The sequence below is a fragment of the Urocitellus parryii genome, chromosome 6 (genome assembly GCF_045843805.1).
Source record: "Urocitellus parryii isolate mUroPar1 chromosome 6, mUroPar1.hap1, whole genome shotgun sequence".
Classification (NCBI taxonomy): Eukaryota; Metazoa; Chordata; class Mammalia; order Rodentia; family Sciuridae; genus Urocitellus; species Urocitellus parryii.
In genome coordinates, this window is record NC_135536.1 from 116,501,149 (window position 1) to 116,513,673 (window position 12,525).

At 35.2% G+C, this 12,525-nt stretch overlaps 1 protein-coding gene across 4 annotated transcripts in view; it reads left to right on the forward strand.

Moving 5' to 3' along the window:
* Neo1 (neogenin 1) overlaps positions 1–12,525 on the forward strand; it is a 222,775-nt gene that overhangs the window by 73,063 nt on the left and 137,187 nt on the right. For all 4 annotated transcript variants that reach the window (XM_026387761.2, XM_026387763.2, XM_026387762.2 and 1 more), the window contains exons 3-4: positions 3,099–3,374; positions 6,523–6,676. In XM_026387761.2, the coding sequence (XP_026243546.1) occupies positions 3,099–3,374; positions 6,523–6,676 (430 nt within the window). The remainder of the gene's footprint in view (positions 1–3,098; positions 3,375–6,522; positions 6,677–12,525) is intronic.

Consider the following 12,525-nt stretch of genomic DNA (forward strand, 5'->3'; position numbering starts at 1 on the left):
AAGATCCAGCAGTTTTATTCCTAAGGTATCTGTTCAAGAGAAATAAAAAGTTACATCCACACAACAATTTGCACATGACTATTCATGGCAACATTATTCATAGTAGCACAAAAGGGGAAATAATCTAAGTGTCCATCAAGTGGTGAATGAGTTATCAGAGTCTGGTTTGTTCATACAATGGAATATTCTTCAGCAGTAAGAAGAAACGAAGTCTTAATTCATATGACATCGTGGATGAACTAAAAATATTATGCTGGGTTAAAGAAGCAGGTCATAGGGCTGGGAATGTGGCTCAAGCGATGGTGCGCTCGCCTGGCATGCGTGCAGCCCGGCTTTGATCCTCAGCACCACATACAGACAAAGATGTTGTGTCCGCCGAAAACTAAAAAGTAAATATTGAAGGATCTCTCTCTCTCTAAAAAAAAAAAAAGAGAAGCAGGTCATAAAGAACCACATTCATGTGATCTCATATACAGGAGTTGTCAAGAATTGGCAAATCTATACAGATTGAAGGTAGATTAAGTCATTTTCTCAGGCTGACCTAGGGATGGTCTAGTGGTGATGAGGGATAGGGAGGGGAATAATACACGGAATGGGGAGTGAGCAAGGTTTCTTTTGAGAATGATAAAAAGGTTCTGAAATTAGATGTGAATGGTTGTACACCTCTTCATGTATGAAAAATTCATTGAATTGTATACTTTAAATGTGAACTTTCTGGTATGTAAATTGTATATCAATAAGATAATTTTTAAAAATGATACTGTCAAATTACCATTCTAAAAGACTCTTTTTAGAGCTTTTTATATGCAAACACTCAAACTGATTCCAGCTAAGTTTAGCAAGCAGGGAAGTTTTTGAAAGAACATTAAATAGATAGTTCATAGAATTAAACATAAGGCTGCTTTTTCTCTGTGCTATTTGATTTCGCCACAATAGAAATTTCTGCTTTCCTGCCTAGAGAATACCCTGGCTGTGGGTGATATTTTGTGCCCCATGGTGGGAGAAATGAGAATACAGTCGTTAATCCCTTCTTGCCAATTCTGTGTCTTAACTTTCATTCTCTTTTTTCTTCTGCAATTTCTTCTCTTGAAAGGCAGTAGGACAACTGACTTCCCTCATGTGAGTACAGGAAGCAGCAGCATTCTCTGCCTTGATATGTCAGTTGCTGGTTGCCCCATCTGCTTTTCCTATTCAGAAACTTTTTGAAATTTCTTGCCTGCCAGTTCCCCATATGTTGTTGTGGGGTTATACTTTTAAAAATTACTCATTTTTATAAGACCTCAAAAGTCCTTTTAACTTTAACAAAATAGAAGCAGTTTTTGGTTTTATTTAAGATTCCTTTTTCCCCTGACTTCATTAGATTTTGGATCTATCTTGGTCAGTCCCTTTTTTCCTGGTTTTCTTCTGGTTGCTTAAAAGTAGATTTTAGGATAATTTTGCCTTTATTTCATTTCTTCAAAAATCACCTTGAAATTAAAAGAAAAAAACAAGGAAAAATGTACCAGGGCTAGAAAACCCATACGTTGTTTATATTTGGAATGATTTACCATCATAAAACTAGAAAATCTGTAATTATTTTTCATAATTTGTTTTCTGGTCCTTAAACATTTTGCTGTGTTCAGAGTATTGGTTCATGAGTCACTTTTTAGATATTGTTAAAACAGTAGTAGCTAGTGAGTATTTATGCAATAAGCAGTATATTATATGTAAATTATTTATGTTAGATAATTTTTAAAATGTGACCCTCTGAAGCCTATTGTTTTTCTCATTTTACTGATGGCAAAATTGAGGCTGAGAGACAGGCAAAATAGCTTGCCAACTTTGTAACAGCCATGAAAGATGGTGTTGGAATTGTATTCAGGCACGTGACTCCAGAACTGACCCTGTCTGTCTCTGCATTCTGTGGCATCTATAGAGCTCTTATGACCACAGTTTTTGGTTAACATTTTATTTGAAGTAATTTTAAACTTAAGAAATAGTTTCAAGAATAGAACAAAAAGATCTCATGTAACTTCATCCAGATTGCCCAGTTGTTAACATTTTACCACATCTGTTGTGTCATTCCCCAAGTATGTATTTTTTTTCTGAACCATTAATAGTTGTAAGTTGCAGACATGTTGCCCCTGTTACCCCTACCTGAATAACATCTGTGTATGTTTGCTAAAAACAGGAACATTTTCCTAAATAATTACAGGCATCCATCAAAATCAGAAAATTAATCTCAATACAGTACTACCACTTAATTTAGATTTCACAGATTGTCTCAGTAGTGTTTATTATAGTAAAAAACAAAAGCTGAAACTTTGCCGTCTTCTTTCCTGTTGATCTAGGATTTCATGTGTCATTTGTATCTCTTGGACTCTTTTGGTATTACATTATTCTAGATTTAGCCAGAAGAAACTCCCTTCAATCTTGATTTGTATGTGTCTTTTTATACATACCCATTGTTATTCGAGTAGTTCTTTACTGTATGTTATGAGTTTTTACTTTATATCATAAAGGAAGGAACCCAGTTGTTCTTGTACTTTGCCTGATCTGGTCCTAGAATCAGCCATTTCTCCAAGAAGCACTGATTCCTTGTAGTGGAGAATATTATTTGGAAATAAGGATAAAGTCACCATATGTACTTATTGCTACTGGAGTGACACTGATTCTGGATCCTCTGTATGGAATATAATAATATAAATACATATGTATAAGCTGTGTGTAAAATATATGCATATTTCACAAATAGTTTTGTATCTGTATATTATATCTACATATAGTTCTGCATCTGTAGTTATATAAAGCTATGAGTTTATCTGATGTCTTTATTGTAGACCCATACCTTGGAATTTATTCTGTCCTTGTCCTTTTCCATATTTGCAATATTTGCATCTTTTCCTACTATGAGGAATCTTGACTACAATTATCCTTGGTACATTTAACTTATTTACTCTTTATTCCTGTATGTAGCCGGTTTCTCTATGCATGGACCTTCTTGATCCTGATGCTACCATATGTTGTGGCCACATGGCCTGACTTGCTCTTGGCTCCCTTGACTAAAGTTTTAAGTAATAGTTAATTACTTTTTTCCCCCCTTTTCCTTTATTGTCCAGGACTTCCAAGATTTACCAGTCAACCAGAACCTTCTTCAGTTTATGCTGGGAACAGTGCAATTCTGAATTGTGAAGTTAATGCAGATTTGGTTCCATTTGTGAGGTGGGAACAGAACAGACAGCCTCTTCTTCTGGATGATAGAGTTATCAAACTTCCAGGTGGAACACTGGTTATCAGTAATGTGACTGAAGGAGATGGGGGACTATATCGCTGCATAATTGAAAGTGGTGGGCCACCAAAGTACAGTGATGAAGCTGAATTGAAAGTTCTTCCAGGTATTAACTCATTATCAGAACTGATGGTTTTGTGTTTATAAATGGATAAAAAATATTCTATTTAAAAAAAATAAAAACTGTTAATATGTGGTGTAATGTATTAACTATCAGTAAAAGGAGTCTCAGTTTTTTACAGGAGTAAAAAAAAAAATAGGCCAGAACAATCCACTCTTTAGTGAATATATTATTAAAATTATCAAGTAATAAAGTATGTGCCATATCTAATTGAATTCTTCTTGTTCGGAGATATTTAGCCCTATGTCTTTGGTCAAGCTGCTATTTCTCCCCACAACAGAGTATGGTTATAATTAGGTCATTTTTACTTGTAACAGTTTAAGACTAACTCAGGCTAATTCATATAAAGGATGGGTAAGGTGGTAACTTAATGTGGTAGCTTTGGAGACACTAGCAAATGGGAGCTCTTGCTTCTCTATTGTGCTGCTCCCCCTTATCATGTAAACTCAGCTCCTCTTTCAGTGGTGCCTGTTTTTTATGTGTCTTCTCATTCTTTCTGCTCCTACTGGCTTTGCTCATAATTGGTTTTGTATGTATTTTCTCAGCTGTCCAGCTTCTCCCTTACGCTTAACCTCCTCTCACTGTGGCTCATTATAGTCCCTCTACTTCCTTGATATTTCGTGACCTTTCAGTTTCTATTCTCATTGCTGGGTGCCTGATCCTTTCCATAGTTCTCATTTCAGATTAAAGTTTATGAATATAATTGGGCCATCCCTACATTGTTTGGGCAGAGATTGTGGTAATATAGGACTACTTTATAGGCTTATTTTTAACCAATGGACTGCCTTACAAAGTGAAACCTGTTTTATGGGATATGACTTTTGATGGTGTTCCCAATGGACCTTGAACTAATGCTTTAAAATGCAGCTTGTTTCATTTTTGTTACCATCCCTGCCATTTAATTCCTGTCTCAGTGTTTCTTAATTTTTAATTATTATTTTTTGCCATATGTGGGATTGAACCCATGGCCTCATGCATGCTCGGCAAGTACACCCCGTCTCTGTCTCAGTGTATTCTCAGCAACCCCAGTTATCTTTGCTCAAAACCAGTGGTTTTCCATGTCAGTTAAAGTTCTTGGTCTGTTCAACTTTATGTAATCTTTTCACTTCCCTCCTTTGCCCCTCCCTTCCAATTCCTGATCTTCTCTCCCTCACTCTGTCATTGTGACCACCTTATGCTTATAGAAAATTCCAAATGTTTTTACTTCAGAGGTTTTCTACTTGCCATTTTCTCTGCCTGGAATCCTATTTACCTGGCTCACCCTCTTATCTCTGCTCAGATATCAGTGAACCTTCCTTAAATATTCTGATTAAATTACAGCCTTCTGTTTCCTTCCTCCTCAATTTTACTTCAGAACATATCATCATTTGACATATGTGTTGTTTGTTGTCTCTCCCCCCGCCATTAGTATGTAAGGTCAACAAGAGTAGGGGATTTCATGTCATGTGAAGAATGGTCCCTGGCACATAGAAACCAATACGTATTTGTTACAAATTTGTTTATTTGAGTCTATCAAAGTTCAGTTAAATATGTGTAAGTAATTAAATGTGGGGGGAAAATTATTGCCAAAAGCAGTATCCTTCATTCTACTTCCTTTGAGCCCTGCTTTTTTTTGGTTGGCACTGGCAATTGAATCCAGGGCCTAGCACATGCTAGGCAAGTATTCTACCACTTAGCTATATCTCCAGCTCTTTTTTGTTTTGAGATAGGCTGGCCTCTAAATCCTCCTACCTCAGCCTCCTGACCATTCTGTTCCTGACTTGTTTATTTGACATGGTAGATTTCTTCTTTACACCTAGCATAGCATTCAAGCAAATTCTCAGAATTTGATTCAAGAAAACAAGGTTTTTAATGTCAAAGGATGAGACCATTACTTGATATCTAAAACAAAAACAGTGCTGGATATTTTGCTGACTGAAGTCTATGAGAGCTTTGCTTATCAGACAGTCTTCTCAAGAAAAGCTGATTGCTGATCTTCTATAGTTTGTTTGTTTGTTTTGGTTTTTTGTTGTTGTTGAAGGCATTGTTTTGGTTTGTATATATATATATATATAAAGAGGCAGAGGCAGGTTACAGCAGTGAATGACTTTGCCCGTGATTGATTGACTTTTAAAGCCCAGGATTGTCACTTATTGGTTGGCTTTCAAAGGCACATTCACTGAAGTGAGGTGTCATTAATCTGTTAGGCAGTGGTTACTTGTTACCATGACTAAAGAACCATAATTAATGGACTGGACAAGTTTAAAACCATTTCTGATAGTTGTTAACCATGGCCCATAGAACACCTTTTCCTAAGTGTGGTGACATGACTTATATCCCTCTGCCTCAGAATGGTCTTTTTTTCCACTCAAAATTAACATTAAGTTAATATCACCCTATTAAATAAAGAACTTTATCTTTTACCCACAGGAGTATAGCCTTTTCACATTTTCATAAGAGGTCAACTCTATAAAATGAACACATTTAATTCTTTATCTGAATAAAGGATACACAAATACAGTAGTAACTTTAGTTTGCTGCATTACAAAATCAAGGATTGACGGACTAAGTGAGCAAGTTAATGAGATGAAATACAGACAGATTTTCAGAAATAATAAATCCAGGGAAGGACAGGAAACCTCTCATATCCCTATGAGTAGGAGAGAATTTCAAGAGTCCTGAACTTGTTCATTTTCTCTACTGTTTGAACCACTCGTGACATTAATGTTGTAAAATAAAGAGGATCCATGTCAAATCTCCCTTGTTTGACCAGTAAGTAAATTTAATCTAAAGGCAGGAACTATAACTTTTTTGCTTTAAGATCCCTAAACAGCCTATCACAATGCTTTGCATATAGAAATTATTTGATAAATTTTTGCTATTTTAAATGGATTTTTTTCTTTTTTTCAGTTGTAGATAAATGCAAGACTTTTTTAAAAATTTTATGTGATGCTGAGGATCGAGCCTAATGCCTCACGTTTGTGAGGCAAGTGCTACACCACTGAGTCACAACCCCAGCCCCAAATGTAATTTTCTTGTGTCACTTTTGCTTAAAATATTTTGTCATAAAAAGCCCCATAAGACTGAATAGGAGTTAGACATTCCTTATGACTAACTGATAAAGTGCTTTGTCTTTTATTTAAATTCTTTTTAGATCCCGAGGAAACACTCAACTTGGTATTTTTGAAACAACCTTCTTCCTTAGTCAGAGTCATTGGTCAGAGCACAGTGTTGCCATGTGTTGCTTCAGGACTTCCTGCACCAGCCATGAGATGGATGAAAAATGAGGAGACACTTGACACAGAAGGGTAAATGTTGTCTGCCTAAAAGCCTTTTTCTGTCTGAGCTTGAGACCATCTAATCCTTTTTGGAACTATTGTTAATAAAAAATGATTACTTTATTTAAACACATAATGCTCATATGTCATCCTTGAAATATGTTCATGTGCTATATATTATTATGATATTTAAAGAAAAAACATGCTTTCAAAATATTAAAGGATAATCATTCCATTTGTTCTTTCTGAAACTTTGATATACTTAACTTATAGCTTTGGGGTTTCCTTCCCTAAATTGTTGCAAGAACTTGTAGTCTCAACTAGCCTGAGTCTTCTCTTTCATTCTTATCATTTTTAAAAATCTTTTTTCCTTGCTCAAATAGTGTAAGCAAATGGATTCTTCATCCTTTGCTTTTGCCTTTTGAAATCATTCTAGCTCTGCTGTATTCACAAATTTTGCATCTTCCACAAAAGCCTTCTCTCTTAACACGACCCATCCTATCCTCTGTCTCCTTTCCCGCCTCATTTTTTCCTTAGGTAATGAGTACTTTACTCAATTGAATTCTCTCTCATATGAGAACTGGTGTGATAGTGATGATAGCAGTAGTCAGGCATGTTTTCAAAACAGAGTTGTCCTGTACATTATAGGATATATACTCACATCTCTGACTTCTACCCAATAGATGCTAAAAGCACTTCCAGTTGTGATGACTAAAAATATCTCCAGTTTTTGGATGTCCTTTGCTTGAGGGTAGGGGACAAAATCACTCCCAGTTGAGGACCACTCTACTGGAGCAGTGCTGTTCAATGAAAATATAATATAAACCACATATGTAAATTAAAGTTTTCTGGTAGCCACACTAAAAAAGTAAGAAGTATTCGGGCTGGGGCTGTAGGTCAGTGGTAGAGTGTTTGCCTTGCATGTGTGAGGCACTGAGTTCGATCATCAGCACCACATAAAAATAAATAAATATATTGTGTTCATCTACGGCTAAAAAAGTATTTAAAAAAATAAGAAGTATGTGTGCACTACTAAATATACTAATATTTTATATGGTGTGCTGCTTAGAACATAATTTATACTGCTTTAGTTTGTACATTAAAATGAAATAAGATAAACTAGTTCTTCAATCATACTGCCCACATTTCAAGTCTTACAGGTCTCATGTGGTTAGTGGCCATAAATTTGAGTTTCCTACTTGAGTTATTCATAGTGAACCGACAATCTTAATTTGTGCATCTCAGTAGCCAAGACATGTTGCTGGGAATGAAGTTTCCACTGTTCAACTACACTAAAATTTGGTAGACCAAGGCTGGTGAAGAAAAGCAGGTTTATTAAAACAGGCTTTGAGGAAGAGAGAGGAGATCTTTTTCTGTTGCAAATCTCTGTCTTCAAGGGCTCTGGGACCCTAAGAGAAGAGGAGGTTCAGTTGGACAAAAGGCAGGAAATTCTCTCTCTCTCTCTCTCTCTCTCTCTCTCTCTCTCTCTCTCTCTCTCTCTCTCTCACACACACACACACACACACACACACACACACACACTTGAGCAGTACTAGTCAGAAATATGTATCAGTTTCAGTTCCTTGATGCCTCCGTGGGCCAGGGGATAGCCTTTTAATTTTCATTCTGAGATGGACAAAAGTCCAGATGCAGAAAGTGGTCATCAGGAAGTTGTATTTAATTTTAAAGAGGCTCTGTTTCAAATATGGAAAGGAATATTTATGCAGTCAGCTAGGTGATTGGCCTTCAGTGATTACTGGGGATGATGAATCAGATTGTTCCTCACATATTCATTAGCAGAACTAATGGTATTATCCCCAATATTGCCTGATTTCTTCCTCATCATTCATCCATTCACCCACCACTTTGCCCATGTTTTGCTTTTTCCTTTCTTCCTGTTTTTCTTCCTATCTAAATATGAGGTGAAGAACTTAAAAGACTTCAAAGAAATTTCTTTTAAACTTTTGCTAACTACAACATAGGGAATCTTGAAATAGAGGAGAAAAATATTTCAAGCTCTTAGAGCATGAGTTTTAATTGAAGGGCTGGGGTTGTAGCTCAGTGGTAGAGTGCTTGCCTAGCATGAGCGAGGTACTAGGTTGATCCTCCACACCATATAAAAAACAAATGCATAAAAAATAAAGGTTAAATTCTTAAAAAAAAATTTAATTGACCACATGTTAAAATACCAGGGGTAAGAATCCAGAATAGATTTATTTTAAAACTTGTACATTTTATCATTATAGAAGGACATTCTGAAGATCTGAATAAATTTTTTTCATATAAAAAGTGAGAATTTCAGGCTAGAATTGTGGCTCAGTCGTAGAGCGCTTGCCTAGCATGTGTGAGGCACTGGGTTAGATTCTCAGCACCACATTAAATAAATAAATTAATTAAATAAAAATATTGTGTCCAACTACAACTAAAAAAATTTTTTAAAAAGTGAGAATTTCTGTGATTATCATTGGTTCAGCATTATTCACAAATAATTATTAAATGCTGAATATATCAGGTACCATACTAGGTACTAAAAATAGAGTGGTGGACCAAACACATAATTGATAGTCCTGTAACTGTTAAGAAGATTGAATCTGTAATTTCAAAACTCCTGAAAAAGAAATCTCAAGACCCAGATGGTTTCACTCAAGAATCCTATCAATATTTTAAAAAGAATTAACTCCAATTCTATAGTCTGTCCAGAAAATTGAAAAGAAAGAGTTGAAATTAATATTATCCTGATACCAAAATTAAAGACAATATCAAAAATAAACTTTAGACCTCCTAGGAATATAGACACAAAAATTCTTAACAAAATATTAGCAATAGAATTCATTGATACATAAAAGTAATTATATGCCATGACCAAATGGAGTTTATTCTAGGGATGAAAAGTTAAGTATTCTAAAATCAACCAATGTAATCCACCATACTATCAGGCTAAAGGAAAAACCAACCTTTCATGATAAAGCATTTGACAAAATTGAACATGCGTTCTTGTTTTTCAAGATCCCAGAAAAATAACTTAGTTGAAAAATCCTACATCAGACATTATACTTGATGATAAAAGGCTAGAACCTTCCCTCCTAAGAACAGGAACAAGTTAAAAAAATCCATTGTCATAGTGTTGGAAGTTCTAGCCAATTCAATAAGACAAGAAAAAGGAAAGGCATAGAGATCAGAAAGGGAAAAAAAATAAAACAATTTTTGTTTGTAGATAGTGTGTTTGTCTGTATCCCAAGAAACCTACCAAAACCAAAACAAAATAAAAACCCAAAAACCCTTTAGAATTAATCGAGTTCACAGGATATAAGAAAAATTTAAAAATTAATTGTTTTTCTATATATTAGGAGTGAACACCTGAACACCAAAATTGCAAATACAGTACCATTTGCATTCACCCACAAGAATTGAAATAGATGTAAATTTAACAGAACTTGTGTAGGAATTATTGCTAAAAACCACAAAATATTATTGAAAGAAATCCAAGACCTAAATAAATGGAGAGACATACTGTGTCAAGGATTAGAAGACTCAACATAGTAAGGATGTCAGTTTTCTTCAAATTGAGCCAAGTGTAATGGCACACACCTGTAATCCCCATGACTTGGGAAATTGAGGTGGGATTGCAAGTTTGAGGTCAATCTGGGCAACCTAGACTTTGTCTCAAAATAAAAAGGGCTGGGGATGTAGCTTGGTGCAAATTTTCTTCAAACCGAAATACAACTTAATTCAATTCTCATCAAAATCTTGGTAAGATTTTCTTATATACAAGATTATTCTAAAATTTATATGGAAAGGGAAAGAACTAGAATAGTAAGAACAATTTTTAAAAAGTGAGGAAAATAAATCTGTTTGATTTCAAGACTTATTACACTGCTACAGTAATCAAGAGGTATGGAACTGTTGGAATATGAACACAAAGGTAAATGCAACAGAATAGAGAACCCAGGCATAAACCCACAGAGATATGCCCAACTGATTTGCAAGGTGCAAACATGATTCACTGAAGGAAAGATAGCCTTTTCAGCAAATACTCCTACATTTATACATAGATAAAAATATGAGTCTTAAGTCTCAGATTTCATATAGGAATTAATTTAAAATGGATCACAGACCTGAGTATAAAACAAACAAAAATTTAGAAAACCCATACATAATTAGGATCTAGGGCTGGGCAAAAGGGTTTTAGGCCTCATGCCAAAAGCACCATCCATATGAGAAAAATTTGACGAATTGAATGTCATCAAAATTAAAAGTTTTTGCTCCATAAAAGACCCCATTAAGAGGATGAAAAGATAAGCTGCAAGGTAGAAGAAAATATTTAGAAACCACATACCCAACAAAGGACTAGTATCTAGAATATATATAAAGATCTCTCAAAAACTCAAGAGTAAAAAGCATGTAATCCAGTTTGAACATGGGCAAAAGACATGGAGAGCTGTTTTGCAAACAGAATTACACTTGGCAAATTTAAGAAAAGTGTTTTGACATTATTAGCTATTAGGTAAATGCAAATTAAACCACCATGAGATATCACTACATTCCTGCCAGAAGAGCTTAAAAAAAAAAGTGGCAATACTGAATTCTGGCAAGGATATAGAGAAATGGGGTGGGTCATTCTGACATTGCTTGTTTGGAATGTAAAATGGTACAGGCATTGTGGAAAAATGTTTGGCCATTTTTTATAAAACTTCCACATAACCTAGCAATTGTATTCTCAAGCTCTTGGGCATTTATCTCATAAAAATGAACTTACATTCACACAAAAATGTGCACAAGTGTTTTAATACCTGTCTTTCATTGAGTGAATAGTTAAACAAATCATAGTAGATCCATAGCATGTACTAAGCAATAAAAGGAACAAAATATTGATCAGTCTCCAGAGAATTATACTGAATAAAAAAAGAGAGTTTATAAAGATTACATACTATACAATCCTATTTATAAAGTTGGTTTTTTTTTTTTTTTTTTTTTTGTGTGTGTGTGTGTGTGTGTGTGTGTTTGGCAGTACAAAGCTTGAACCCAGGGGGACTCTACCTATGAACTATATCCCCACTCCTTTTTATTTTGAGACAGGGTCTTGGCTGGCCTGGGATTTGAGATCCTCAGGCCTCAGCCTCCTTGAGTAGCTAGCATTAGAAGTGTGTGCCTGTGCACCTGGATATGTACCATTCTTAAAATGGCAAAACTACAAAACTGGAAATCATGATTAGCAGCTGCCAATGGCTGATCAGAAGATGAGAATGGGAGAGAAGTTATGTATGAGTTTTAAAAGATATAATGGTTATGGAAATGTTCTGTGTCCTGATGGTATCCTGATAGTGATATTGTGCTCTGGTTTTACAAGATGCTACCATGGGTCTGGGATAAAGATAAAGCATATGTGAAACCTCTTTGTATTACTTATAAGAATTACATGTGAGATTGTATTTACTTCAGAAGAAAAGTTTAATGAAAGTAAGCCAATGAGAGAGTAAATTTTGTGCCAGAGGAATATCTATAAGCCTTAGTTTTCCTTAACTGTCCTTTCCTGCTGTAGTGTCTCAGAAGTCTTATTATGCCCTAGACCTTGCTACTTCCTATCTTCTCCAGTGCCTTCAAGAATCCCCCCCGCCTTTTTTCTTTTGGACACAATACCTTTATTTTATTATTTTGTTTTTATGTGGTGCTGAGGATCGAACCCAATGCCTCATACATGCTAGGTAAGTGCTCTACCACTGAGCTGCAATCCCTTTTTTGACATTTTCCCCTCTCTGTTAGCTCCTTCTCTTTTACCTATTAAACTTTCACTCAAATAACTATAACAAACAAAAAAACTAAATAAAGCAAGCACTATTTGTCTTTGCTTCTCTTTCACACTTTCGTAACCTTAGGAATCT